Genomic DNA, 22,709 nt, shown 5'->3' with positions numbered 1-22,709 from the left:
AGTTCTGCTCACTATGTGTAATGCCTATTCGCTGCAATGCTCGATGCCAAATACAGTCGCTAATCGCTATCGCAATTCAGGTTGCTCCAGGTATTATTTGTCCGAGTCACTCGTTAAACGCTGTGCAGGCGGCAGGATACAAGTGAGAAACAAGTATTGACGCCTTTCCAAAACCATCTTGCAGCGCTCCAACAAAAAGTGTCTGCTTCGATCCATAAAATACCTCAGATTTATCCGGGGTGAATGTTAAGGATAACCGATCAGAAAACATTGTGTCTTTGGTCATCGTGCCGCCAGTGCACTATGTTTGATGCGTGCCACTCACAATGAATGACGGCACACGGTCCGGAAAAGGTGAAGAGAGAGCACCATAAATGCTATGTCAGTTGTCGTTATGTTTTGACAAAGAAAGCTTGCTGAATTTCGTAGCGTTGCCGACGTTTGTCGTGTGCATGGCTTCATGATCATTGTCTAGCAAGTCGAAGTAAAGAAGTTGGCCCAAAAAAAAAAAAAAAAAGGTTTGTTGTGTCCGACCGTTCTTGTTGGTCTGTCATAGCATGGTCAAAACGTTCAACATGCAGTGCTGAGCCATTTGGGGGCGGGAAATGGATATCCTTTCTCGGTTCCCAATGTGAAAGCCGCCACCCGAGCCTTGCCCGTGCGGTATAGCAAAATGATGATGCGAGAAGAGGCAACCAAGTATAGCCTCAGAAGACGCAAGCTAGAACCGCTGTCAAGAGCATCAGGGTCATATGACGCCCAAAACCCCTGGTAAGAGATACCCCTCCCAACGCCAGGCTGAAACGCAATCGTTGGTGCAAGGAAATTCGCTAATATGAAAGCATTCGGTGGTTTCGGTCACATAGAGCATCAAACGCTGATCGTGATGCCGCTGCAGGGGTATAGTCCAGGCCCATGTCCAGGTCCATGTCACAGTCAACGTGACTTCGACCCATAGCAGTAGGACTTGAATCGATCGAAGGAGAATGTTGGCCAAAAGCAAATGTCTGAGCTCGAACAAGTTTGGATCTCTGTTTCACTTTCCCGAGACCACGCTCACAGTCAAGAACATGCTCTTTCGCATCCATCTCAACATAGTTCTGAGGATAACATCGAGATCGATAATCTTTAAAGAAAGTGCTATAGCCACCATCTAGGATGTAGGTCTCGGGGTAAGTCAAAGCAGGATAGCGATCAGCATTGACAGCGCGATCTTTGTTGCGTATGAATTTGGCCATAAGAGGCGCACGATGGGCAGAGTATTCGCAATGAAATATTAGGAGTGCCTTCGATGTGGGTTCGACGTCGAAAAGCTGCGAGGACAGCTTTTCTTTGTCATTGAAGTTTACAGCACCCTCGATGTGACCACCATTATACTCGTACTCGAATCTGCAGTCAATAATGACCAATTTCTCGTACAAATGGTTGAAGTTACCGTCTAAAACGTCGATCATTGTCTCTTTCGTGATTCGTGGAAGGGCGCCCGCCTCGCCTTCGGGGTTGAAATGTGGTAATTGCGGGACATGAGGCGCCTCAGCATCCATAATGGAGGGCAACAAAGGTGGCGGCGGGCTCAGTCGTTCTTTCTCTTGCTTCATCACATCTTCGGGATGTTCGAACATACTCAAAGACCGTCGAAATTGCTTACGAGGCCGAACCAGAGGGTTGGAGCTCTTTCTCATGTGTCCTCCAATGGGAGACCCGTTGCGGGGATGGCCCGCACCGGACAAGCTCGGACGAGACCGTGGAGGAGCGAAGGCCGGGGTAGCTAGCCGTTGTGCTGGTTTATCTTGTGTGGGTGAGTCGGCAAACATCTCTGACAGAGACAACGAAGACGAGGTTGCCGGCTTGCTCGAGTAGTTACCAAATTTGAATGGGGGGAGCTGACTCTCTGGAGCGGGCCTTGGTAGAAGATTTCCGGTGCTGAAGCCCTTAGCCTTGGTCAATGAAGGTCGCTGCGGGACTGATTTCCGGCGTTCCTGGGGAATATTGATCTGCATTGAATCCATGGGACGATCAGAAGTCGGCGGTGAAGGCACGGATAACATCGAGGAGTCGATAGGTGCGATGTCTGGGGTGGGTGACTGCAGTTCTATTTCCACCGTATAGGGTAACTTGTGTGGCAGAGGCGAGAGGTCCAGTTCCATTGAACTTTGAACGCCAGGAGAAGACGACGGTATCGGTGGCGTGGTGGGGTTTTCTTCCATGCTGGTCAGTCGGAAGAACAATGTGAGTCTTAGGCCTTGCACTTACGGCGACCGTCTTGTCCTGTAAAGATGCTGTTAGGAAAGAGAGCCCTTCGAGGAGTGGGTAGCTGTGGACTAGAGGCAGGTTAGCACCTCATTGATGAAATCCTGTTCCTTTTGGTCGTACCTCTGGTCAATATGGAAATTTTGTGAAAGATCGGCAGCGAGGCTGGCGGTGGGCGAGGAGCCTCGAACGGGGTTGAGACTGAAATAGTCCGGATGGGACTTCTGCACTGTTCTTTTCATGGACAGATCTCTGAAATTGAAGCTGTTGTTTCCAAAGGATTTGGCAGCCGCAAAGGAGGCATATGATGAGGGCGCATCTGCTCGAAACCCACAATGGCCCACGAACGCTGGAGGCTGCATGGCCGCCAACGGTGATGAAGCCTCAATCATGTTTCTTGAATTGATGTTTATGTTCAATTTCTCTCTCTTTATATTCGCAATAACCCGTCCCCCAGATAATTGTCGCGCGTAGCGGAACCAGGGCCAGGTGAGTCTGAATCCCGTCTGCGTAGACCGTTCCACAAGGACGATCAGGACCAGGACTCGATGAAATGCTAAAGGATCGTCGACAGTTGGAAATTCCCTGGCTTCCCTAGCGGGTCCGTGTCGTTGGAGGCTTCAAGAAGCCGTCGAGCAGTCTTTAAGCAATCATGATCCTCAGTGGTAGGGTGTAAAGAGCGACTGGTGGTGGTGATTGCGTGTCTAATAACCGGTGACGACGGAGGCAATGGTGAAAGAGTCAATGCAAAGGAAACGGACCACCGTGCAGAAGACCTCTCCTCCCCCGCTGATACCACTTAGCAACAGGATTGAGAAGGAGCCTCAAGCTGCAGCTCGGTGGCTGAGAAGAGGAGGAAGAGAGTTTTAAGCTGGGTGCAGGTGTAGGTCCTTGTTGTTGCTGGGCAGCATGAACTTGGTGCCAGTGAGGAGCGGATGGAGCGATGGAGCAACGGGAGCGCCGCAATGGCGCCAATGCAGCCGCCCAGACGTTTGACACAGACGAAAGCGCGGGCCTTGGCTTGTGGAAGACTTGAACCTTCGAATCCAGGAAGGCGAAGTAGTACGAACTCTTACAGCTGTGCTATGGCGCTTGACATGATAAGTCAGGCTTCGATCGTGGCTGGCGGGATGATCGTATAGTGTTACATGGCATTATCTACACAGGTATGAGCGCAGGTACGGCATCAGGACGTCAGTACTGCAATCCAAGTTCTCAATGCGTATATATAAGTTAGGATGCTGATTCTAATTGTTCGATAGGTATAGTGAGCAAGGACCGAAAGAGTCCCCAAAGGTGGGAGAGATAGAACATAGCTAGGGGCTAGGGCGCCTCGAGGAATATGCCCATTTGCTAAACGCCGATGGCTTATTAAACCTTAGCTATGGGCCTACCTCCGCCCACCAAACAAAATTCAAACTTGCCATGCGACCATTTCACATACATCTCTCGGTAACCACCTGAACCTTGGAAACGCGGGCAACGGCCTCGCTCAATGACTTAGCTCGTACCAGCAGCAAATGACTTCCCAAGGTATTGCGTTTCATCCACAGACAATTCAGGCCACCCAAGTTGCCTGTTTTCTCCCTTTTTTTTCCCGCGTTCCCTGACATATGTCATAGCCCTTGCAACCGTCGACTGATCCATTTTCCGATCCTCAGGTACTGGGTCGCAGATTCCACGACCCAAATCAGATCTCGATTCAACATCACCTCCTTTGTCAATCCCTCGAGAGCGCATTCCCTCCCCCCGAAGTCTGTCAATTTGACCCAGAGTGGGGCCTTGTCCAATCCTCAGCACCAAATTACTCCTCCAAGCTAGCTCTCTTTTAGGAAGGCTACAGAACTTTCAGCCCGCCTGCAAGCCCTAAGAGGCTTGCTCCTGAGAAGAGCCGACAAGGTTTTACGCCATGACACAAGGTTGCCCCGTGCGATAACCGACCTTTTGGCTTCCTATCACTGTTGCAGGGGAGCGCGTCAAAGACCTTCTCATCCGATGCCCAGCATGAGGAGTTAAAGAACTTTTGATGGTAATCACATTACAAGTGGTATTGATTCCAGTAACGCGCGCGTGTGCGGAGGAATGCCTTGCCCCGTGACCGAGCATGGGACTTTCTGGGGATTTATTCTCGGTGCCTGCGAGGCTCCTCTGACGGCTACCGAGGTTCACATTCACATTGAGAGATTCAGAGCAGAATATCAAAGCCATCCGAAGGAACCGCTTTTCAGTCAATTGTTGATTGCGCCATTCTTCCACTTTATTCATTTGTTGGTCATCATGGAGCTTATCCTATTCGGCAAAGCTTAAGGCCCTAGGCGCTTCATATCCTCGGTTGCGGCTTTGTCGTTCACAGGGATACGAAGCTGCTCATGACTGAATCCACCGAACAACTCCTTCCGCAAAGACATTCAGCTCTTTGCTTCTGTTACTTCGCCTCGACCAATACGCCATCCGGAATAATACGAGGCGGAGTTAAGAAGCTGATGGGTCTTTATCGGCGTCTTGTTTCACACTAGTCCTTATTGTTCTCGGTTGAGGCGTCATGCTACCAGATCCTCCGCGTAGTCGATTGATCAATGATAAGAACTTTGCACAATAGTTCCTTTGACCGACTTGCCGATCCCATGGAAACTTCATTATAGTCCATGCCATGTAATCAAGAGTTGTCATTTTCCCTTATAAACACTCGATTCGGGATTGCGGATTCCTACGTCGGATCGAGGATCTCCTTGAGAAATGACAACAACACACGCAGCCGGCCTCGCGTAATGGTGTTGCAGCGATGTTCGACTAGGGGTGATGAGGGGCCGAAAAAGGGAATTCTGGGATGAATCGTCACGCTCGTCATGACACAGGATTGGATCCGGGGGATTTCCTGGTGTAACTTTCAAGCTCCATCTTCGGTACTGGTTCCCTTTCCGCCTAGCCCGCGCGTCTTCATGCTGCAGCCAACAAGAGCTGCTCGTTCGAATTCCTCGGTCTGGCGGATTTGTCAATGGTCGCCTCAGGGATTACATTGGCCAAAGGACCTTTTTTCAACAGCAGAAGCCAAGTTTCCTGGCCATTAGTGTCGGCCAGGGAATCAGGCTCCAGAAGCTGTTGATCTGGGATACGTGTTCGCCAAGCTCTCTATCAACAATCAAACGCGTCCAATGCGCATGATCACGTGATGCAAGACTGGGCCCCAGCCTTTCTGTGACCCTAACTGTCCCTCGAGACAAAATTGTTCAAGTTTCCTATGATTGAGGTGGCGTCCACGCAGATCAGAGGATCTGTTCCTGTCTTCGTGGCCTAAGACAAGTCATTGCCACTTGGCAAAATTTCGCCCAAAGTGTTGGAAATGATCGTGGAGATTTGACAGCGAGTCATAGCTTCTTGCGAGAGAAAAGAACCTGCACGCTGCAGCCTCCAAAATATCCCGACGGACTAGGCACGGTTCTAATAGTTCCAGCCTTGGAATTCGATGGTAATTAAGCATTGTCACTTCCTTTTCGACCACTACTGTCGGATGAAACCCGGGATATCCATACCTATCGACGAATATTTGATTGATCGGAATGGCCTTACCGACATGGCCCTTGCCAACCCAGAGAGGATCGACCAATAGATGTTATTTTCTTTGAGATTTGACAGATGGAGAGTTCATGGAAAATCCAGACATCCGTCTACCGTGGTGATTTTTATGTTAATGCAAGGTACCAGGTACCATGATCACCCATCACTCCAGGCCTTCCCACTCAGAACAACATCATATAGCTTCTGCAGTAAGAACCCTCTGAGGAAAAATTGCCACGTCTCTCAAGAATGCTCCTAGGTACACACCAGGGGTACGGGTGTTTCCAAGAGTTGATAGAGTTTGGCCTTTTTCCCCTTCCTCTTGTCAAGTGAGTACTCCCCTTTACTAGAGCAACAGATCTCCCGGCTTCAGAAAAATGACGGCTTCCCAGGCCTTGGACGTTGTTGTCCGAGGTTATTTAGTCTTTCTCTTTGTATTCTTAGGAAAAAGGATATGAATCTCGCCCTTGAAATCAACGTGCCTCAGTGATGATATCGATGGAAAGCAAATCGCACGTCTTTTTCTATTGTCAATATCTCCAGCCTTGACGTTGAAGTCAAGCCAATGCAAAGCATCAAGCTTCCCCGTGGTGATATGGGCGTGTCTATGTATGTTGTCTTATTCTATCGTCAATCATCATGTCGGTTGAATCCACTCCTTCCCGGTGACAACTATTTTTGCCACCGTCGTCATCAGCGTCCCAGGACATCCAGCTCAGCCCCCGGAGCTCCTTGAACCCCGACCTCATCCTTCACATTTTCGGTCCTCAGAAATACCCTTCGAACAACCACCCAAGCCTCTCCAATGCCTTCTCGCTCCGTCCTGCAGGATACGTACTCACCCCGAATTTACGTGCTCCTGCTAGATGCGTCGCACGAACAAGCTCCGCATGTTCTTCCTTAGACAACTCATCCAGCACGGCGGCAATAAATCGTCGTGCATTCAGCGCGTTGGCACGCATGTGGCCCATGACCATCTCGACGGATACGTCGCCTGAGTCATGCCAGCACTGCAATATCAGATTTAGGTCGGCACAGAGAACAGAAAACGTATAGACAACAGGGGAAGGGAAGTTACGGGTTTGAGGTAATAACGTACGTCATAGTCCGTACTCATGAGGATGACTTGGTACGCGATCTCGGCCTCGGCGGCGAGTTTGGCCTCGGGAAGCGTGGACATGTTGATTACGGTGCCGCCCCAGCTGCGATACATGTTTGACTCGGCGCGAGTGCTGAATTGTGGTCCTTCTATGGTATGTCAGGCTTTATCAGTAATCACGTCTTGTTGTCCATCAGTTTGTAAGTGTGGGCTCGAGGGGATTTTAGAATAATGAGTCAACCAAAATACATGAGAACCGGTAATGAATAAATCCTGAACCCGACCTCTCTTCTGTCTGGGTCTCTGACACTTCTTCGACAAACGGGGCTGGAGTTAAGTAAGAGCTCCCAAAGGTCGTCTCAGTGGTGCGCGGGGAGCCTCGAAAGATAGAAGGTTGAAAATAAAAGTAACAGATGTAGAACATACGTACCCATAACAATCACACATCCGGTATCATGCAACCTCACCCCTTCGCCCTCTAGACTATGCCCGCACTTCCTCACCACCTCGCCGACTTTTTTGTCAAACGGATCGGCAAACGGCACGTGTACCACCATTCCATCCTCGAAGAACGTGTGCGGCCGGGTCCCCTTGGTCCGATCAATACACTGGTCGGGAACCACAAAGTCGCGGGGCTTGACTTCCTCGGCCAGCGAGCCAGCGGCAGAAAATGCGATGATACAGCGCACGCCGAGTTTGCGAAACGCAGCGATGTTAGCCCGTACCGGGATCTCAGAGGGGTTGAATTCGTGGTGCGGACCGTGGCGGGCGACGAAGGCGATGGGCACAGTCTTGCCGGTTGTAGGCGAGGCATGCTCGAGAATGGTGATCGGGGACGACGGCATGCCCCATGGCGTCGACAGGGTCAGGACGGCGGCTTTACGGAAATGCGGGAGGTGGTCGAGGCCGGTACCGCCTATCACGCCAATGTGGACGGGGTCTGCGCAGACGGAACTCTGGTTAGTTTGTAAGTAGGAAGCGAGAAGAAGGATTCGGTTATAACCTGGTAAGCGGAAACGGACCTGTATATGTGGTGGAGACGTTTTCTTCTGACGACATGTTGTATGATGGTGGATTGGGAATGGTGGGGGAATCTATTCGGTTCAAGGAGAAGTGGTATTCTAAGATGTCAGCAGAAGGCACTGCTTCACGATCTCTGGTAGTAAAATCCAGGAAGTGATAGGGTGAGAAAAAGGCTAGCGCCAATTGGATCGGATGGAGATTACACACTCGATTCAGAGAAAGCAGGATCTATTTCATCAAATGGTGTATCAAAAGGTAATTCATGTTCAAAAAGGCCGTCCCGTCCAGTTTGTCCATCATCGGCGGTATCGCTTCGCTAGAAAAAAAAGTTTTGGAAGATGGCGTACTCGAAGTTGGAGGTCCCAAACCAGCCAATCACAATCAAGTTCGGATTAATATTCCACCGACGATTCTCCTCGTCACTTCTATGAGGCCAAGTATATGCAAGGCAATAAAGACAAAAATGAAACCAAGATCCCAAAAAACTCGTACATTTCCCCTAACGCCTCGAACCCACATAAGCCTCCCTGTGCACACAGCAGCCGCTAAAGATCGGTAGAATCAGGGCCGAGTCGAAGCAGCTACGCAGCCCAAGGGTTCTCATATTCATATCCATAGGTAGTAGTCGCTGCTTTCGACAGTATAACATCACCAGCACTCTGCGACCCGGTTGGAACTCGAGAAGCGACCACCACAGCGGCTCCGTGATCTGAAGGCAGTTCAGCAGGCCGAGGCACTTTCTCGACTTCCGGAAACTTAATGTCAAATTCGTTCTCGGTGCCCGGTTTCGCACCATTGTTGGTAAATATCAATGGCCCTTCAAGTAAGGTCTGGTCCAGGTAGGTTCCCTGGTGAGTTTCCAGGTGCGAAAGCAAGACATTATTTCCATGATAGACCCCAGAGTTGTTTCCCTGCATCATGCACACCAGACAGCGATACAATGATGGTGGCTGTGGATCCGGCTGCTGTTTATGTGACTTTGCAAGGAAAAGAAACCGATATTGAAGTCCGGAAGTAGTCTTCATTACCCGGTCTTCGATGCGATCTCCCTTGTGAGCAGCACTGACGGTGAAATGGCATTTGCTGCTGGCACATTTGTACGTCTTTCCATGCATTCCGACCGGAGCCAGTCTAAAGGCATTCTTGATTTGTCCATCGCGGAGATCATATGCATATTTGCAGGTCCCTTGGTACCTGGTGATTGGAGCAAGGGTGGATGCAGTCGATAAGTTGGACATACCAGACACGGCTGATAAGGTTGACATTGCGGACATGGATGACATGGTGGACAAAGCGGTGCTCTGCCGTGAAATGGGCGCAATAGAAGGTGACGTAGTATTTGACCGAACCGTCGAGCTTCGGCTTTCTGCACTCGACCATGTACCTGTGGAACTAACGGATGTCCCGGTATTTCGACGAGAACTTCGGGGAGCGGCTCCTTGCTCCGACGTCATAGGAGACAACTCAGGCTTGTTCGTTGGCGAGATATTATCCATCTGTGTGGATGTGGCGGAATTTTGGCCATTCTCCTTTCGTCGGAGGACAATGTTGGTAAATGTTCGAGATTTCTTAACCTTGGGCAGTTCTGGAGTTGGAGGAGGTGTTTGCTCAGCCTTGGTTATGGTCGCCGGCTGGGCCTCTGTCTTTTGTAGGCTTGGAGGTGCGAGAGGATGAGGTTGTTGTAGTGGTGGGGCCTGCTGAGAAGACAGGTTCTTTTTCCTTTCTATTTCCTCATCCAACTTGCGCTGGAAGAGTGCATGCAATGCGATCAGAGCATCTACCCGGCCCTTGTCGGATGTATCGATGCAGGTGTCGAAATCGATTACGCCATCATCATCTCTGGCTTGGGTAAGGCCGGCCAATAGGGCATTCTGAGTAGCGATTGTGATCTTGTATAATGCGAGCTGGGCGGTCGCTGGTCCCAATGTTAGCGAGGTGATCCCCTGAGGCTATGGGCGCCTCCTTACCGTCGCCTTCTTCGAAACTCGAGCCAAATCGTTCGTTTCCCTCTGCCACAACTTGTTCTATTTCTCTTTTTCCTTTTTCGATGGATTCTTCGAGGAGATCTGAAGGTGGGAGGGCGTCGTGATTCTGCCGTCGAGCCTTGATCTGTTTGACGACGCGGCTGCCGGCATCGTAGGCCTGGATCAACCCCGCAACGCAGCTAACAATCGCAAGAGCCTCGCCGACTCCAGACATGGCGTGGTGAAGAGTGATATTATGGTGGTGCTCAATGCAATAGGATGATGCGCAAAGTGTTCTTAGAATCCTACAGGAATCGAGCAAGAAGGAGGACGAAGGAAGACATTCTGCCGCACGAGGCTGCGCCTCACCAAATGACTCGAATCGGTCAAAGGTTCCTCTTCCGCCTGATACTTTCTTAGCGGGCTGCCACACCGGCTTGGTGCGTTGTTGGTGTGAAGATTGGTGGAGGCAGTTCACAGGGTGGGAAGCAAGTGGTTTTCCTGCAAAGGGGGCACATGGGGTGAATAGTTCCTCGGCTCAAGCTCTTGAGCAGGGCTGGAGACATTGGCGGCGGACTTTGCACCATAGCTATCGGTTTCCACCATCACATCATCAGATTCGCTGTCTTGATGGAAGCCCTGGAAAAGCACAGCCTCACCAATTCCATTGTTTTCAGAAGGTTGCACCTCTCTGAGAACGTGGGTTGGTACCTGCGGTGACGATCTGAGTGGCTGCCACGAGCTTCCTCCACCCTTGACCCTTCTCCCGCCAATCCGATTCTCAGCTCCCCATCAAATGAAAAGTCCCTTCTGTCAATAAAAACTCCGTAGGGCTGAATATCACTTCAAAATTCGCTCATTTTCCTCCTGAAGCGTTCCCTCTCAAGGTTCGTTTCACCATTGGGTGCCAAAATGTTCGCAGTGCCGGACGCAAAGAGGTGAGTGAATCCCATTTCATCAAGAACCAATCTAAGCATCCTGGTAGAATCAAGCGATCTGAACTGTTCCAAACAGACGACAGCGCTCGTAACTCTTCCTCTTCCTCGCCAGTCAATACCCAAAACGACCCGGACAATAAAATTTTGGCTGCTGATTATGGTTTCGAATACGACTTTATCGCTCCCAAAGACGCTTCGTCAACGACGCCTCGAGAGTTGGATGGAGTACAAAGTCTAAAAGGAGCACAGGAACAAGAATATTCATTCCGGCTCTTTACACCAGCCGCGAAATCAACACCTCAAGGATCAAGCTCCCAGATTTCTTCTTCAAAGCCAACAACAGTCCAGCTCTCGCCTACACCAGAACCAACCACTCTCTCTGATGCGCTCTCACTAGAAAAAGCACATTTCATTCACCCCAACCGCCCCGACGGATATTACTTCACCTCTGCGTTTCCCCCAGAGACCATCCAGGCTTTGAAATGCCAGTATGCGGATGTCGCGGTTTCAGCCTCGGACATACTCTCTCGGGCTAGTTCAATGGAATGGCCCGGCACCGCACTCCCTTGGCGTGTCATTCATGTAAGATTGGCAAATCGACGGAGCCTAAAATCTGAATCTAGCTCAACCACAGAAACCACCACAGAAAGAGCTCTCGGAAGGACAGGCGTGAAAAAGCCGTCGAAGAAACGTCGCATCCTTCTCCGTCGACGGCACACGTTGCGCACAGAACTGGCTGCTCAGGCGAAAGTGGCGGAAGAATCAGAGCGGGAGAAACGCACGCGCCGAAACCGCGAGAAGAAGGTGAAGCGGAAGGAGAGGGAGAAGAGAAAGAAGTTGGAAGCGGAAGGTCAAGGGAAAGATGAATATGTGGACGGGGTTGATGATGAGGTACCAGGAGCGCCGAAAGAGAATATCGGGGATGAACCAAAACCAGATGCCTCGGCGGACAACAGGGACAATGAAGAAAACAAAGATCGAACACTCGAAACGTCGACGTTGGCGCAAATCTCGACAGTACTTACTCATGATGGGAATGGGAATCTTGATAAGGTTTCAGCGGCATCAACAGCGCGATCAGCACCCACAGCGCCCACGACAATGATGGCGGCAGTACCGGCAGAGGCGGCGACAGCGACATCGAAACCCCTCCAAGCGCCAATCCGTCGTGTCCCAACGGCCAGAGCACCAACATCAGTACGTCCGACAGGTCGACAAAGCTGAGTTGACCGGCAAGGGAAAAGGGCTCAGGACCCTCAGTCTTACGACTGTATTTTCGCATTCATATTCAGGATCGAGGAACGTTACGCATCAACTTTGTTCTTCACTAGTACTTTTCGATTGGAACCTTTCGGGATTTCACATTCTCTAACCTAGCCCATTTCTTCCCCTTGGCCGTTTCCCCCCTTGATTTGGTTATGTATCCGACCGTGCTCTTGCACCCGGACCAGTTGCCGTAGCAAAGCAGGTTCGCCAGACCACGGAAGTGGCACACGAATAAGAATCTGAACAAACATGTTTCACGGCATTTGCAGAGCTAACATTCTCGTTCGTGTCTTGAATCTTCCTCTGTTCAATTCCGATCGACTCGAGTTTCATCATTTACTGCCCATTCGAGATGGCGCCCGCAAGCCGTTTGCGCATGAAATCAAAAAAGGCAAACTGGCTGGGCGTAGCACCGTACTCGTACACAAATCGACTCGCCATGTAACTGCCAAAGATAGACCTGAGATACTTCTCAGGAACTCGCTGGAGAATCTTTTCCAAGCCGACCTTGCTCTGGAGTGTCTTGGGGAGCGCCTCCTTGAACACCGCCACCCGTAACGGTTTGTTGTCCCAGAGTTCAGTGAAGTTCTGAAGTTCCTCATCAAGCTTGGTGATCGCAAGGGAGAGCTGGTCTGAAAGAGTCGAGCGCGGAACTCCCGTAGCGGCATGCTCGCGCCAAATCGCCTCAAATTCGAGTCGGGCGTTCCACTGGATTGTCTCTTGCACTTCCTTGACGTACATCTTGTAGAATTCAGGAACTGTTCCGTCTGCATCAACGCACATGTTCTCAATGAATCCTTTGTCATCGAAGGACAAACTGGCCAGAACTTCGAGTGAGGACGACGTCACGCCACCCTTGTTGGCAGAAGCGTCTTTGTATATTATACAGCCAGCCTGTTCAAGGCGGAGCTTGGCGTCCTGCGTGATGAAGAGGTTGGCGCCTTCGACAATGTACGGGATTGTGCATTGGCCGTTCACGATCAGTTTGCTGGCGGTTGATAGGTCGATAGACTCGGGGCGCCCACCACAAGGGACAAAGATGTCATATTGCGCGCCATCGCGGAGGTGGAATGTGTTCCGGAAGGTCATACCGTTATTCACTTTCTCTCCAGAAGGCAGTGTGACGTTGGCGTCTTCGACTAAGACACGGTATCCTTGCGGTGAGAATTTTGAAACATCGTATTCTTGGATCATCACACGTTTCTTCGCCAGACGTAGTAATTCAGCGCGGTCCAGCCCGGCAGGATCGACAAGAACACCAGATCCATCAACGATGGCAGTGTATTTTTCATTGCTGAGGAGGATTTCATTGGAACCCAGGTCCCCATCAGGTCCACCGGTCTGGAGCTTTCTGACTTGTCTTGGATCCAGATTCAACTTGCGATAGATTCCGAGCACATACTCCCGAACTGACAGGGTCGTCATTCCATAAGCGTCGTGAGGAATGCCTCCAAGTTCGGGACTCTTGCCGGTAAAGAATGACTTCCACCACGGAGCGCCCCGAACACGGGCATGTTCTGTAGCCCAGTCCACCAGGTCAGCGGTGTTCTCATCAGGTCCCATGAAGAGTATCTCTTCTTGTCCGTGGAGATCGACGATCGGATCTTTGATGCCAGGGCTCGTAGGAGGCAGAAGAAGGTCCATAATGCTGTCGATATATTTCTCGAAAGCAACACGGGCTTTGTCTTGGTGGTTGTAATCAAGTAGAATGACTCCTTTGGATCCGCCTTCAGGGATATCCTTGTTCTTCCGCTGCTGGGTATTGGCAAGATTGTAGTTCTCGTCGAATTGAGTCCGGGCATTGATGGCGTAAAGTTCCTTGTTACGGGACTTGACGATTCGGATGCCACCACGAGCGATGTCGCGGAATCGAAGGTGGAAGCCTCTGAATTCGGACCCAATGACCAAGAACATACCGTATAGCGGTTGAGGATACTCATGTTCAGGTAAGAAGTCGGTGCTTGGCTTCAGTCTGAAACTGAGGGCGACCTTGGTGGGAGTGTAGAAGTTGGTCTTCAAGACGGCTTTGTTGAAGGTCAAGAAGTATTGCATGACCATTTCATCATGTTGATTGACGACGGTCCTGGAGATCATTTCGGACAAGGTATCGTCGTCGAGAACCTTTTCCACATTCAACCGCAAATAACTGAGGGTAGGAATGAAATCGTCCTCTTCACCCCTAGTCTGGACATAGTGCGTACTGGCAAAGGATAGATACAGAGATCGAATGAGATCCGGATATTTGTTGATAATCTCGAGAATATAGTCGGAGGTAAATGTTTCCGTTCGCAGACGCTTCTTGATTTTGGAGAGCAGCTCTGCATTTGAATGTGTATCTCCCAAAGCGGCTACCAAAGACGTGTACTCGGAGCCAAGACGGTTGAGGAACTGCTGCACAAAAACATGAACGCAGTGAGCGTAAATACTCTCCTGTAAGCTCAGGTTGCCGCTGGCAAATTGTCCCTGGAGCTTGTTCTGCGGGATACAGAATAGGAGAGAAACTTCTTTGATGATTTGGTGGATGGCGGCCTCGATCGGCGGGAATCGAGATTTGGCGATATCATTGCTGGCGGGTTTGAGATACAGAGAGATGACCGTAATGCCATTGGAAAATTGTTCGACGTATTTTCTGGAGCTTGTGACTCCGTAGTAATGGTAGAGATCCGACAAAGCACTGAAGACGCCCATGGCTGAACCTTGACGGTAGGCAATCACCAGCCTCTTCTCACGTGTACCCTCCATTTCGAACATCTCAATAACGGGACCCGTCCTATGGACCGCATAGGTAATGATCTCCTGATAGATCTCTTTCGTTTTCTGGGTGGCTTTCTGGAGGAATCTCTTCTCGCCAATGACTTCAAGATCGGTCTCATTTGGTTTGGGGTGGGGGTTCTTGAACTGACATTGATATACGAAATAACATCGCAATGACTCGTCTGGGTTCTGTGGGAGAGCATTGGTGGCTCTGAACGACTCCACTCGGTAGCTCCTAACAGGTGTAGAGCCGTCAACATATTTTTCGTCTATCCTTTGCTCGTATCTTGGTCCATCAATGACGCTGATTCCAGGCTTGCTCGTGTCAATATAGACGGCATGGTCGGAGGCCTCCTTGGCCAGCCTGATCTCCAATTTGTTGTCATCTCTCGCGTAGGCTGCCAGCTTTGCAGCATATAGGGAGAGGACGTGACTGGCGACAGCTTCGACCGTCTCGGTGGAGAAATACATGTCGTCGATCCCCAAGGCATTGTAGAACCACTCTGTCTCGGAGGCCACAAATTCGGTAGGCAAGAAACCCTTTTCTTCGATGAGGTCCATAACTGCGACTCAGTCAGTATGCAGAAGATTCGTTCATCGGCCAGCTTCCTCACCCTCTTCCATTTGGGCCTTCTTGCCCTCAAATTTGGGAGCCACGTAACCGGAGCTGTGGTCTGACAAGGTTCGGTGTAGGGATTGGTTCGACTGGGAAGCACCGGGAACTCCTAGCAAGGTCGGCTGAGGAGAAGGTTGTCTCCCAGGAGTTCGGATGACTTGCTCGACGAGTTTGTGTTTGACTGGATTCGGTGGCTGGTCGCCGTTCACCGTTGAAGGATCCATATTGGTGTCTCAGAGATATCAAAGATGACAAGGAGAGAGCGACAGTCAGAAATGAAATGGAATTGAGCGGAAGAAGAAGCTCAAGCGATGCCCAGGAGATTTGAAGAGGTTTATCTTGCTCAGCTATCTCTCGGTGTACAGGGCGCAAGGAGGGCGTTCCGCTGAATTGTAGTGCAATTGAATTTCAATTCGGCGCCCGCATCAGACAGAACCGTTTATCGGGCAATACCTTGCGATAAGAGCCAGGTCTCACCACAGCTGAAACACTCTTTGGGGCGAAAGCTCGCAACTTGTTTCTTTCTTCTAAGAGTAGATTGAATACGTGGCCGCCCATAGCCCCCGCAGTGGATTTATATTGAGACATAATGCGCAAAGTTTTCCACCGTCTTGCATCACATGGCTCCAAAATGAGAGAATTCATGAGGACTTGTTACGCGACACTATCCCCCGCAATTGGACACCAAAGCGCCACTATGAGATGCTGGTGGCCGATTTTTCAGGCACCCTGCAAATCCTGTTAAACCAGATCGATGCTAGTTTCTTCAGGCACGGCCACAGTCCTATCAAGCACGCCAGCATTCCCCGACCAGCCGACTTGCCCGCTTAGCGTCGGAACGGGTAGGAACCTGTGTCCTCAGAACCATTTATGACAGAGCCGTGAGAGGAGAGAGAGAGGAAAAAAAAAGGTCCAGTAAGAAAATAGATTCGAAAGAGGCTTTTCGAGGTGGAACATATCCGTATCTCGTGTGCTGCGGGCATGCCATTCCAAGATGCTACCCAATGCATGTACTGATGTACTCGGTACAACTGATTCCATAATCTAGAACTCCTACATCGCCGTCAAAGAACAATTCAAATCATACGCGCGGTCTGTGTTCCACCGCTTCTTCTTCCGCGCGACCGGTGAGGCTACTGCTTCCGCCATGGCGGCTGTTTGTGTCCACTTCCCCGTCTTTATCGGGGTCATAATAAGGCGCAACAATCCTTGGGCTTAGGATCTTGGGGTCGGCATCGTCGGCCTTGTATACCACGTCTTCATCAATCGATCGACCGTGTCCCGGGACTTCACCTGCCAATAGACCACCACGTTCATTGTCTCCTCCGTCACCCACGTCTTCCTCTAATTCATCTCGTGGACCTTTGTTGCTCTTGATAAATGTGTCGATAATATAGTATTGTACCGCGTTCATGATCAATGGAAATATGAGCATGACAAAGGCAATCTGAATGGCCTCATTCCCCTCTGTCCACCGAAGCGCCCAATCTCCCACTCGCCCAAGCCATGGACACAGTTGGAAAATCACGAACACGCAGGCTTTCATCCCCATCAACCCCAGAAAGTAGATCAGACATTGCTTGAGCCACCAGGAAGCGTCAGGAGGGTTGCCATAATTACCGGACTCGATTGACTCGAGGGGTTTGGCAAGGCATGTGTAACTGGCTCCCACGGTTAAAATCCTGAGAATCCCGATCAATATAGGTATGCCAATGGTGGTATCGATGGCTAAATTGAGGAGGTAGAATGAGCAGGGATTTGGCTGATATTTCTCCACTCTCTCTTCCCCCCCAGCTCTTGGAGTAATACGGGCCCAACTTTCTTGAATCTGTCCGGAGGAAAACATCGACATGACGAGATTGGTCAGATGGAGGAGGATTGATCCCACCACTTGCTTAGATACATCAAATAACCAAACTTTGATCGGTCGTTGTGGTCTCTCCCTCCATCGTTTGTACACCAACGAAGTCAGCGCAAGGGCTCCCAGCGCTCCTTGAACCAAGATGGCGAATGGACCTAATAATTTGCATTCGCCAGTATTTTCGCCATCGGGAGGAGTCGTTGAAGAGGTTGCGGAAGGGGTGGACGAAGCCAGCGGCAAGATAGAAGATCGAGCAGCTGAAGCAGCAGTCGCTATACCGACGACGATAGAGGTAGTCGTCGTTGCCATGCTTGAGGACGCAATAGATGAGGGCAATGTAGGGAAAGGAGCATCGTGAACATCTGCGGTCGATGGAGCCGGTTCGGGAGGGTGCATGTGCGGGCTTGGGGGACAGCAAGCTGTCGCTATTGTCCCATAGAAGAAAGAGGGATGCAGATTTCAGCCTGCTGAGAATTTACTGCACGTGTTTAGCATCAAAATTGGGAGAATACCTGTTCATAGGAATGGTATCTAGGCAACGAGGTACTTGTACAAATTCCGCTGCAAGGCAACTGACAGTGGCATCAAGATGGCGAGAGGGGAGATGCCTGTCTGGGATGAAACTGATGCCGCCCTATCTGGGCCTTGGCGAGTGCAAAGCTAACGCCATAAAGCAGCGTTCACGACCTTCTGGACTTTGCTGACGCAACTTTCATATACACAATCCTCAATCAGCCTTGAATGGTCATAAGGAAAGTTGTGTCAATAGAGACGCTGACCCAAGGCGCGGACTCAGTTTGATAAAGCCATTCTAGACCCTTCGCAAAGTGGCCTACTCTCTAACCCGCAACCCCCACCCATCTCGCACTGATGATCACATAACAGAGTACGCCGAAAGCGGCTACTCGAATTGGTCCGTCCATTTCCAGGGCATGTGTCGCGTCATCGAAGCCGGATGACGCGCTGAAATCGCAGAACACAACTTCTCGCTACGAAGGCAAATTGCCATGTTGGCATGATACGATTTGACCAGTGCTCTCATTTCGCGAAGAGGACCCATCTTCCCAAGACGATATATCGAAGCACTTATGACCTGGCAATCCGAGACCGAGTGGAGTCTGTTCGCTCTCAATGGCTTCCTGACATTTTACTCACAGATATTTACGACATCGTGTCTGCGGTATCCTGGGGCCCTTATGCTATAGGCCAACATGTCTCTCGTGTTTTCAAAACGTCCGCAACCAACCCTTTCCAATCTCCCATTCAAGTTGACTCCGGCGAAGACAGCGTTAGCAGCAGAAGTACTACTTGCTCATTTCCTATCAAGCCCCTGTCCTCTCTCGCGCCCCACGCTGAATCTCCTTTTCCCTACTCACAACGCCGACCGCTGTCAATGGGTTGCGGAGGAAATCTTCCGCTTCATGGTCGGTCTTCCACCAATATCTCACCTCCAGAATCAGCGTCTTATCCCCGTCATCTTTGCAGTGTGCGAGATGAAATCCACCTCCGAACAATTGTCTTGCCACCTTATGGCAGTGGAATATTACCAGAGGTGGAAAGTACAGAGTGACCTTGCCGTCTTCAATACGGTGATAGGCTTGATGGAGACAGTTTGGCGTCTAATTGATGACGGATTGGACCTTGAGAACGTTTGGTGGAGTGATGTCCCAAGAGTGTTTTGGACCTCGTCATCCTCGTCGGGTGCAATGAAGGCCGCTGTGGCGTGGGAGGACGCAGGTCCCGGGAAAGACTGAAAGCTAGGTTAGGGGCGGAGTGAAATTGATCAATTTCATCAAGCTATTTATTGTCCCTTCTGAACCATGGAGCCAGTGCCTTCGCTGGATGTTCTCTCCTTTTGTCTGTCATTCCTTCAAAATAAATCTTTGTATTTAGCCTCACCAGGATGCAAAAGCACTATCGGATCGTTCAAATTGACCCAGCCCAAAAAGGGCCTCGACAATCCCCACCCAACACGCTGCTGTAGCCAACCCGGCAACTCGCGAATCTTTTCCCAATCATTAGCAAGATACTGGTTCTCTTCTTGCCTCATCCAGCTACGTGTGAAGAAACACGAGAACACCAAGCGTTCCTCGGTTTCTGTCTTGTTGGTGCTTCCGCCATGAAAACAGCCCGATAGGACCATGAATGCGTCGCCCGGGTTTAATTCGGCGTAGAAGGTCTGGTCTTCGCGCGGCGGACCCTCGTTGTAGTCCCAGAGATGCGAGCCAGGTATGAAGCGCGTGGCGCCGTTTTGTCGGGTGGTCTTCTTTCCGGCGACGAATAAACCAATCCCGGCGTCGCGGCCCATTTCGCGCTTTGCGATGGCGCGGTGGTCGCGGTGGTGGATCATATCATCTCTAAAGGCACAAAAGCTTTTCATCAATCCATCAAAACCGGGAGGGGCGTTCAAGGTGGAAGAGACGGAGTAAGAGGAAAAGCTAGGAGCTGACCGACCTGTGAAGAGCTTGGTCTCGTGCCCCAGGCCCAATGCTGAACACAATGGTATTATTGAGCTGGGGCTTTGAGACGCTCTGTTCTCGCTTTTCTCCAATCTTTGATTTTGATTGAGGTACCGTCAGTTCTGATGTGTCTCCTGGCGCGAAAGGATAGAAACCGTCAAGTGAGAGTACATCTGTACCGGTAGGACACGAGATGCGGGGGCGTAACTATCAATTCTCTTACCCAATTATTGATACTCTCACTTGTCAATAAGGCATCGACCACCTCCAACCAGAGCTCATGACCAACGACCCTCAGCGCGAATGTCTTGGACTTGCTAATAAGACCAAAAGCTCTTCGTGTTTCGGGCGGGAAGAAATCTCCATCCCAGGGGGCATCTTTATCCAACCATGGGCGAACATCGGCCTCGATCTCACGAGTCTCTTCACGGGTTAAAAAGTTTCGGATAACGACGCCTCCAGACACTTTGAGGGCGGTGACCAAGCCGGAGGAGGTGCATGTTGCCGCGTCATACTCGAGGACAGGCGGGAGGAGAGACTTGGAGGATTTGGGTTCGTCGTTGTCGATGAAAGCAGCCAGACTTTTAGTAGAGGGCAAGTTCTCTGGTGGGAATATTGCGGAAGGTGCCATTTTAGTAAAACTTGTGCCGGTAGTGGATGATACTAGAAGAGATTTGAGTTGAAGAATCGAGAACAATCAGATCAGTGACTCGGAGAAGGAGAAAGTCGTCCGAACGGCCGTGCGGACGTCTTTTATTTGCCATGAGAAGCTCACAAAGCGCCCGCCGTTATGACTCGGTTTTGAAAACTCGGCTCGAGGGTCACCACCGTCTCTCTCCTCTTCCCTCCCCCAATTTTAATGCGCACCGCCACCCACCAGTGTATCGACATATTGCCAGTACTTCTTGGCTGAGAGCTTTCGCAATTTTTTACCAAAGAAGATAAAGATCAAGAAACTGAAAGTACATGCAAGCGAGAGCATGCCGACAGCAACAAACGTCTTGACCAGTCCCTGATCGTCCAGCCATGGTGTGATACCATACGAGAAACCGAACCCCATGGTGTTGCGGATGACAATGACAAGAATCAAAGTCTCGCCTGCAATCTCTTTGAAGCAATCAACGTCATATGAAATGGCAGCCGAAGCACCAGCCACGACCGCAAACTCAACCATTCCCACGCCGATGATCAGTCCCATGTAGTGAACTTGATGAGCGGCACCCACCCCCCAGAGAATGAAGCCGCCCGCACCGATGGCACCGGAGACAAGAAGTGTCCATAGGCGATGTTCCGGTTCTCGAATCCCGCCATTGCGACGAGCGAGATACAAGGCGACTTTATCTCCAACCCATCCAGCCCAAAGCGCACCGAGTAGAGCGCCCGTGAAGACCGAAAGATATGACGTGCCAACCATGCTTGGGGCGAAGTTGTAAGGGGCGCCGCTGAGAATTAGACTCATGGTTGCATTGACAACGGTATACCAGGATAGGTTGCTTCCATAGAGAAAACCAGACCAGTCGACGGATGGGAAGTAAAAGAAGACGAGGAGTGGTCGGTACATCATAACGAACATTTGCTTGACTGAAGGACGACCCGGCAAGTTTTGGAAAAGGGACAGTTTCTGGAGGTATGTACGAGGCTTCGGGTAGCGAGAGACGCGTTCGGCTGGTGGAGAGGAAAGTCCACTTTCCACATTAGCAACAGGTCCATTCTTCTCGGTCGGTGTGTCAGTCTCGGAAACGATCTTGCTGGATTGTCGTTCTTCATGGATGGCATCTCCTTCGTCAACTCCTTCAATCGTCTCGCGAAAGTACATCGTCTCTTCGAGGCCAAAATAAATGATGACCGTAGTCACGGCGAGTACAATGGTACCAAACCAGATGGCGGCTCGCCATCCGTAGGCATCGGCAACGAATCCGGCCAAAAAGGGGGCCAGGGCGTTTCCTCCAAAGACAAAGAGTGCGTAGATGCTAGGTTGTAGCGGTTAGCAGAGGAAGAGATCGACCTGCAAGACAGAAATTCTCACCCAATGTAGAATCCTCGCTCGTGGGCAAAAAAGAGATCCGGCACCGACACTTCGGGCAGTGATTCAACTGGAGCACAAGCAAGCCCAATCAATATTCGGTGAGCATACCACTCTCCAGCTGAGCGAGTATATGCTGTCCAGACCATGGGTCCGATCGTGAGCAAGCTTGTGAGGACATAGACACCACGGCGGCCGAAGACCAACCCGATTGGCTGCCAGATCAGACAACCCCAACCGAGGAACAAGAACATCAATCCCGTGCCAGTATTGAGATTTGCAATGGAGATACCAGTCTCTTCGGCGATGTCGGCAAGGATGGAGTATTGGACCGTGGTAGCAATGGCCAGGCCGAAAATATAGGTGTACACCATCCAGATGGCCAATTGCTTACGCCATGGTTTCCAGTTCAGAGGATCTTCAGGATCAGCGCTCGGACGAGGATTCAGAACAATGTCGTGGTGATGGCTGGTGTGATGCTCCGTATCAACCAGATGAATGGTCCCGGGAACCACATCACGGGTGTCTGAGACCATGATGAAGACGGCTGGTCACAGTAGTAGTAGAAGAAGAAATGACTAGAAGGACATCTGCTCTTTCTCCGGGCTGTGTCCCACATTTCATTATATAGCCCAAGACAGACATGATATGGACGAAGGATCTTCTAATTTATCCTTCCAAATCCAGAAACGTTGTCCACCAAGAGATAGGATTCAAAAATTGCCCACCGAAGCGGCTTTGATTTGACACACTTTCTCCAAATCACCTTATCTTACCTTCCGTATATGAGGGATCTTCCCATAATAATAAGGGAGCGGACATGATAACAGTATGGGCCCCAAGCCAGAGACGATGGAGAGGCAAGGCTAGTGGTCGAAAGGGGATGAAATTTGAGGAGATG

General features: G+C 50.6%; 9 protein-coding genes across 9 annotated transcripts; 2 read left to right on the top strand and 7 right to left on the bottom strand.

Annotated features, from left to right (window-relative positions):
* Positions 1-830: 830 nt before the first annotated feature.
* Positions 831-2,642, bottom strand: Z518_07280 (uncharacterized protein; the record flags this gene model as incomplete). The annotated part of the gene is made up of 3 exons (XM_013415409.1): positions 831-2,200; positions 2,254-2,321; positions 2,374-2,642. 3 exons carry the CDS (start codon positions 2,640-2,642, stop codon positions 831-833), a joined length of 1,707 nt encoding a protein of 568 aa, XP_013270863.1.
* A 3,930-nt stretch (positions 2,643-6,572) lies between these two features.
* Positions 6,573-7,963, bottom strand: Z518_07279 (methylthioadenosine phosphorylase; the record flags this gene model as incomplete). The annotated part of the gene is made up of 4 exons (XM_013415408.1): positions 6,573-6,815; positions 6,905-7,053; positions 7,335-7,844; positions 7,927-7,963. 4 exons carry the CDS (start codon positions 7,961-7,963, stop codon positions 6,573-6,575), a joined length of 939 nt encoding a protein of 312 aa, XP_013270862.1.
* Positions 7,964-8,508: 545 nt separating this feature from the next.
* On the bottom strand, positions 8,509-10,126 carry Z518_07278 (uncharacterized protein; the record flags this gene model as incomplete). Its single annotated transcript, XM_013415407.1, has 2 exons — positions 8,509-9,842; positions 9,895-10,126. The coding sequence occupies 2 exons, from the start codon at positions 10,124-10,126 to the stop codon at positions 8,509-8,511; spliced, it is 1,566 nt and encodes a 521-aa protein (XP_013270861.1).
* Positions 10,127-10,803: 677 nt separating this feature from the next.
* On the top strand, positions 10,804-12,053 carry Z518_07277 (uncharacterized protein; the record flags this gene model as incomplete). Its single annotated transcript, XM_013415406.1, has 2 exons — positions 10,804-10,829; positions 10,877-12,053. 2 exons carry the CDS (start codon positions 10,804-10,806, stop codon positions 12,051-12,053), a joined length of 1,203 nt encoding a protein of 400 aa, XP_013270860.1.
* Positions 12,054-12,431: 378 nt separating this feature from the next.
* On the bottom strand, positions 12,432-15,689 carry Z518_07276 (uncharacterized protein; the record flags this gene model as incomplete). The annotated part of the gene is made up of 2 exons (XM_013415405.1): positions 12,432-15,412; positions 15,464-15,689. 2 exons carry the CDS (start codon positions 15,687-15,689, stop codon positions 12,432-12,434), a joined length of 3,207 nt encoding a protein of 1,068 aa, XP_013270859.1.
* An 857-nt stretch (positions 15,690-16,546) lies between these two features.
* Z518_07275 (uncharacterized protein) lies at positions 16,547-17,722 on the bottom strand (the record flags this gene model as incomplete). Its single annotated transcript, XM_013415404.1, has 1 exon — positions 16,547-17,722. The coding sequence occupies one exon, from the start codon at positions 17,720-17,722 to the stop codon at positions 16,547-16,549; it is 1,176 nt and encodes a 391-aa protein (XP_013270858.1).
* Positions 17,723-18,537: 815 nt separating this feature from the next.
* Positions 18,538-19,080, top strand: Z518_07274 (uncharacterized protein; the record flags this gene model as incomplete). The annotated part of the gene is made up of 1 exon (XM_013415403.1): positions 18,538-19,080. One exon carries the CDS (start codon positions 18,538-18,540, stop codon positions 19,078-19,080), a length of 543 nt encoding a protein of 180 aa, XP_013270857.1.
* Positions 19,081-19,196: 116 nt separating this feature from the next.
* Positions 19,197-20,416, bottom strand: Z518_07273 (uncharacterized protein; the record flags this gene model as incomplete). Its single annotated transcript, XM_013415402.1, has 3 exons — positions 19,197-19,683; positions 19,781-19,878; positions 20,009-20,416. The coding sequence occupies 3 exons, from the start codon at positions 20,414-20,416 to the stop codon at positions 19,197-19,199; spliced, it is 993 nt and encodes a 330-aa protein (XP_013270856.1).
* A 225-nt stretch (positions 20,417-20,641) lies between these two features.
* On the bottom strand, positions 20,642-22,344 carry Z518_07272 (uncharacterized protein; the record flags this gene model as incomplete). Its single annotated transcript, XM_013415401.1, has 2 exons — positions 20,642-21,755; positions 21,812-22,344. The coding sequence occupies 2 exons, from the start codon at positions 22,342-22,344 to the stop codon at positions 20,642-20,644; spliced, it is 1,647 nt and encodes a 548-aa protein (XP_013270855.1).
* Between the last annotated feature and the right edge of the window lie 365 nt (positions 22,345-22,709).

Source organism: Rhinocladiella mackenziei, assembly GCF_000835555.1.
Source record: "Rhinocladiella mackenziei CBS 650.93 unplaced genomic scaffold supercont1.5, whole genome shotgun sequence".
Classification (NCBI taxonomy): Eukaryota; Fungi; Ascomycota; class Eurotiomycetes; order Chaetothyriales; family Herpotrichiellaceae; genus Rhinocladiella; species Rhinocladiella mackenziei.
Note: the sequence above shows the minus strand (reverse complement) of the source record. Positions and strands in the feature narration are given on the sequence as shown.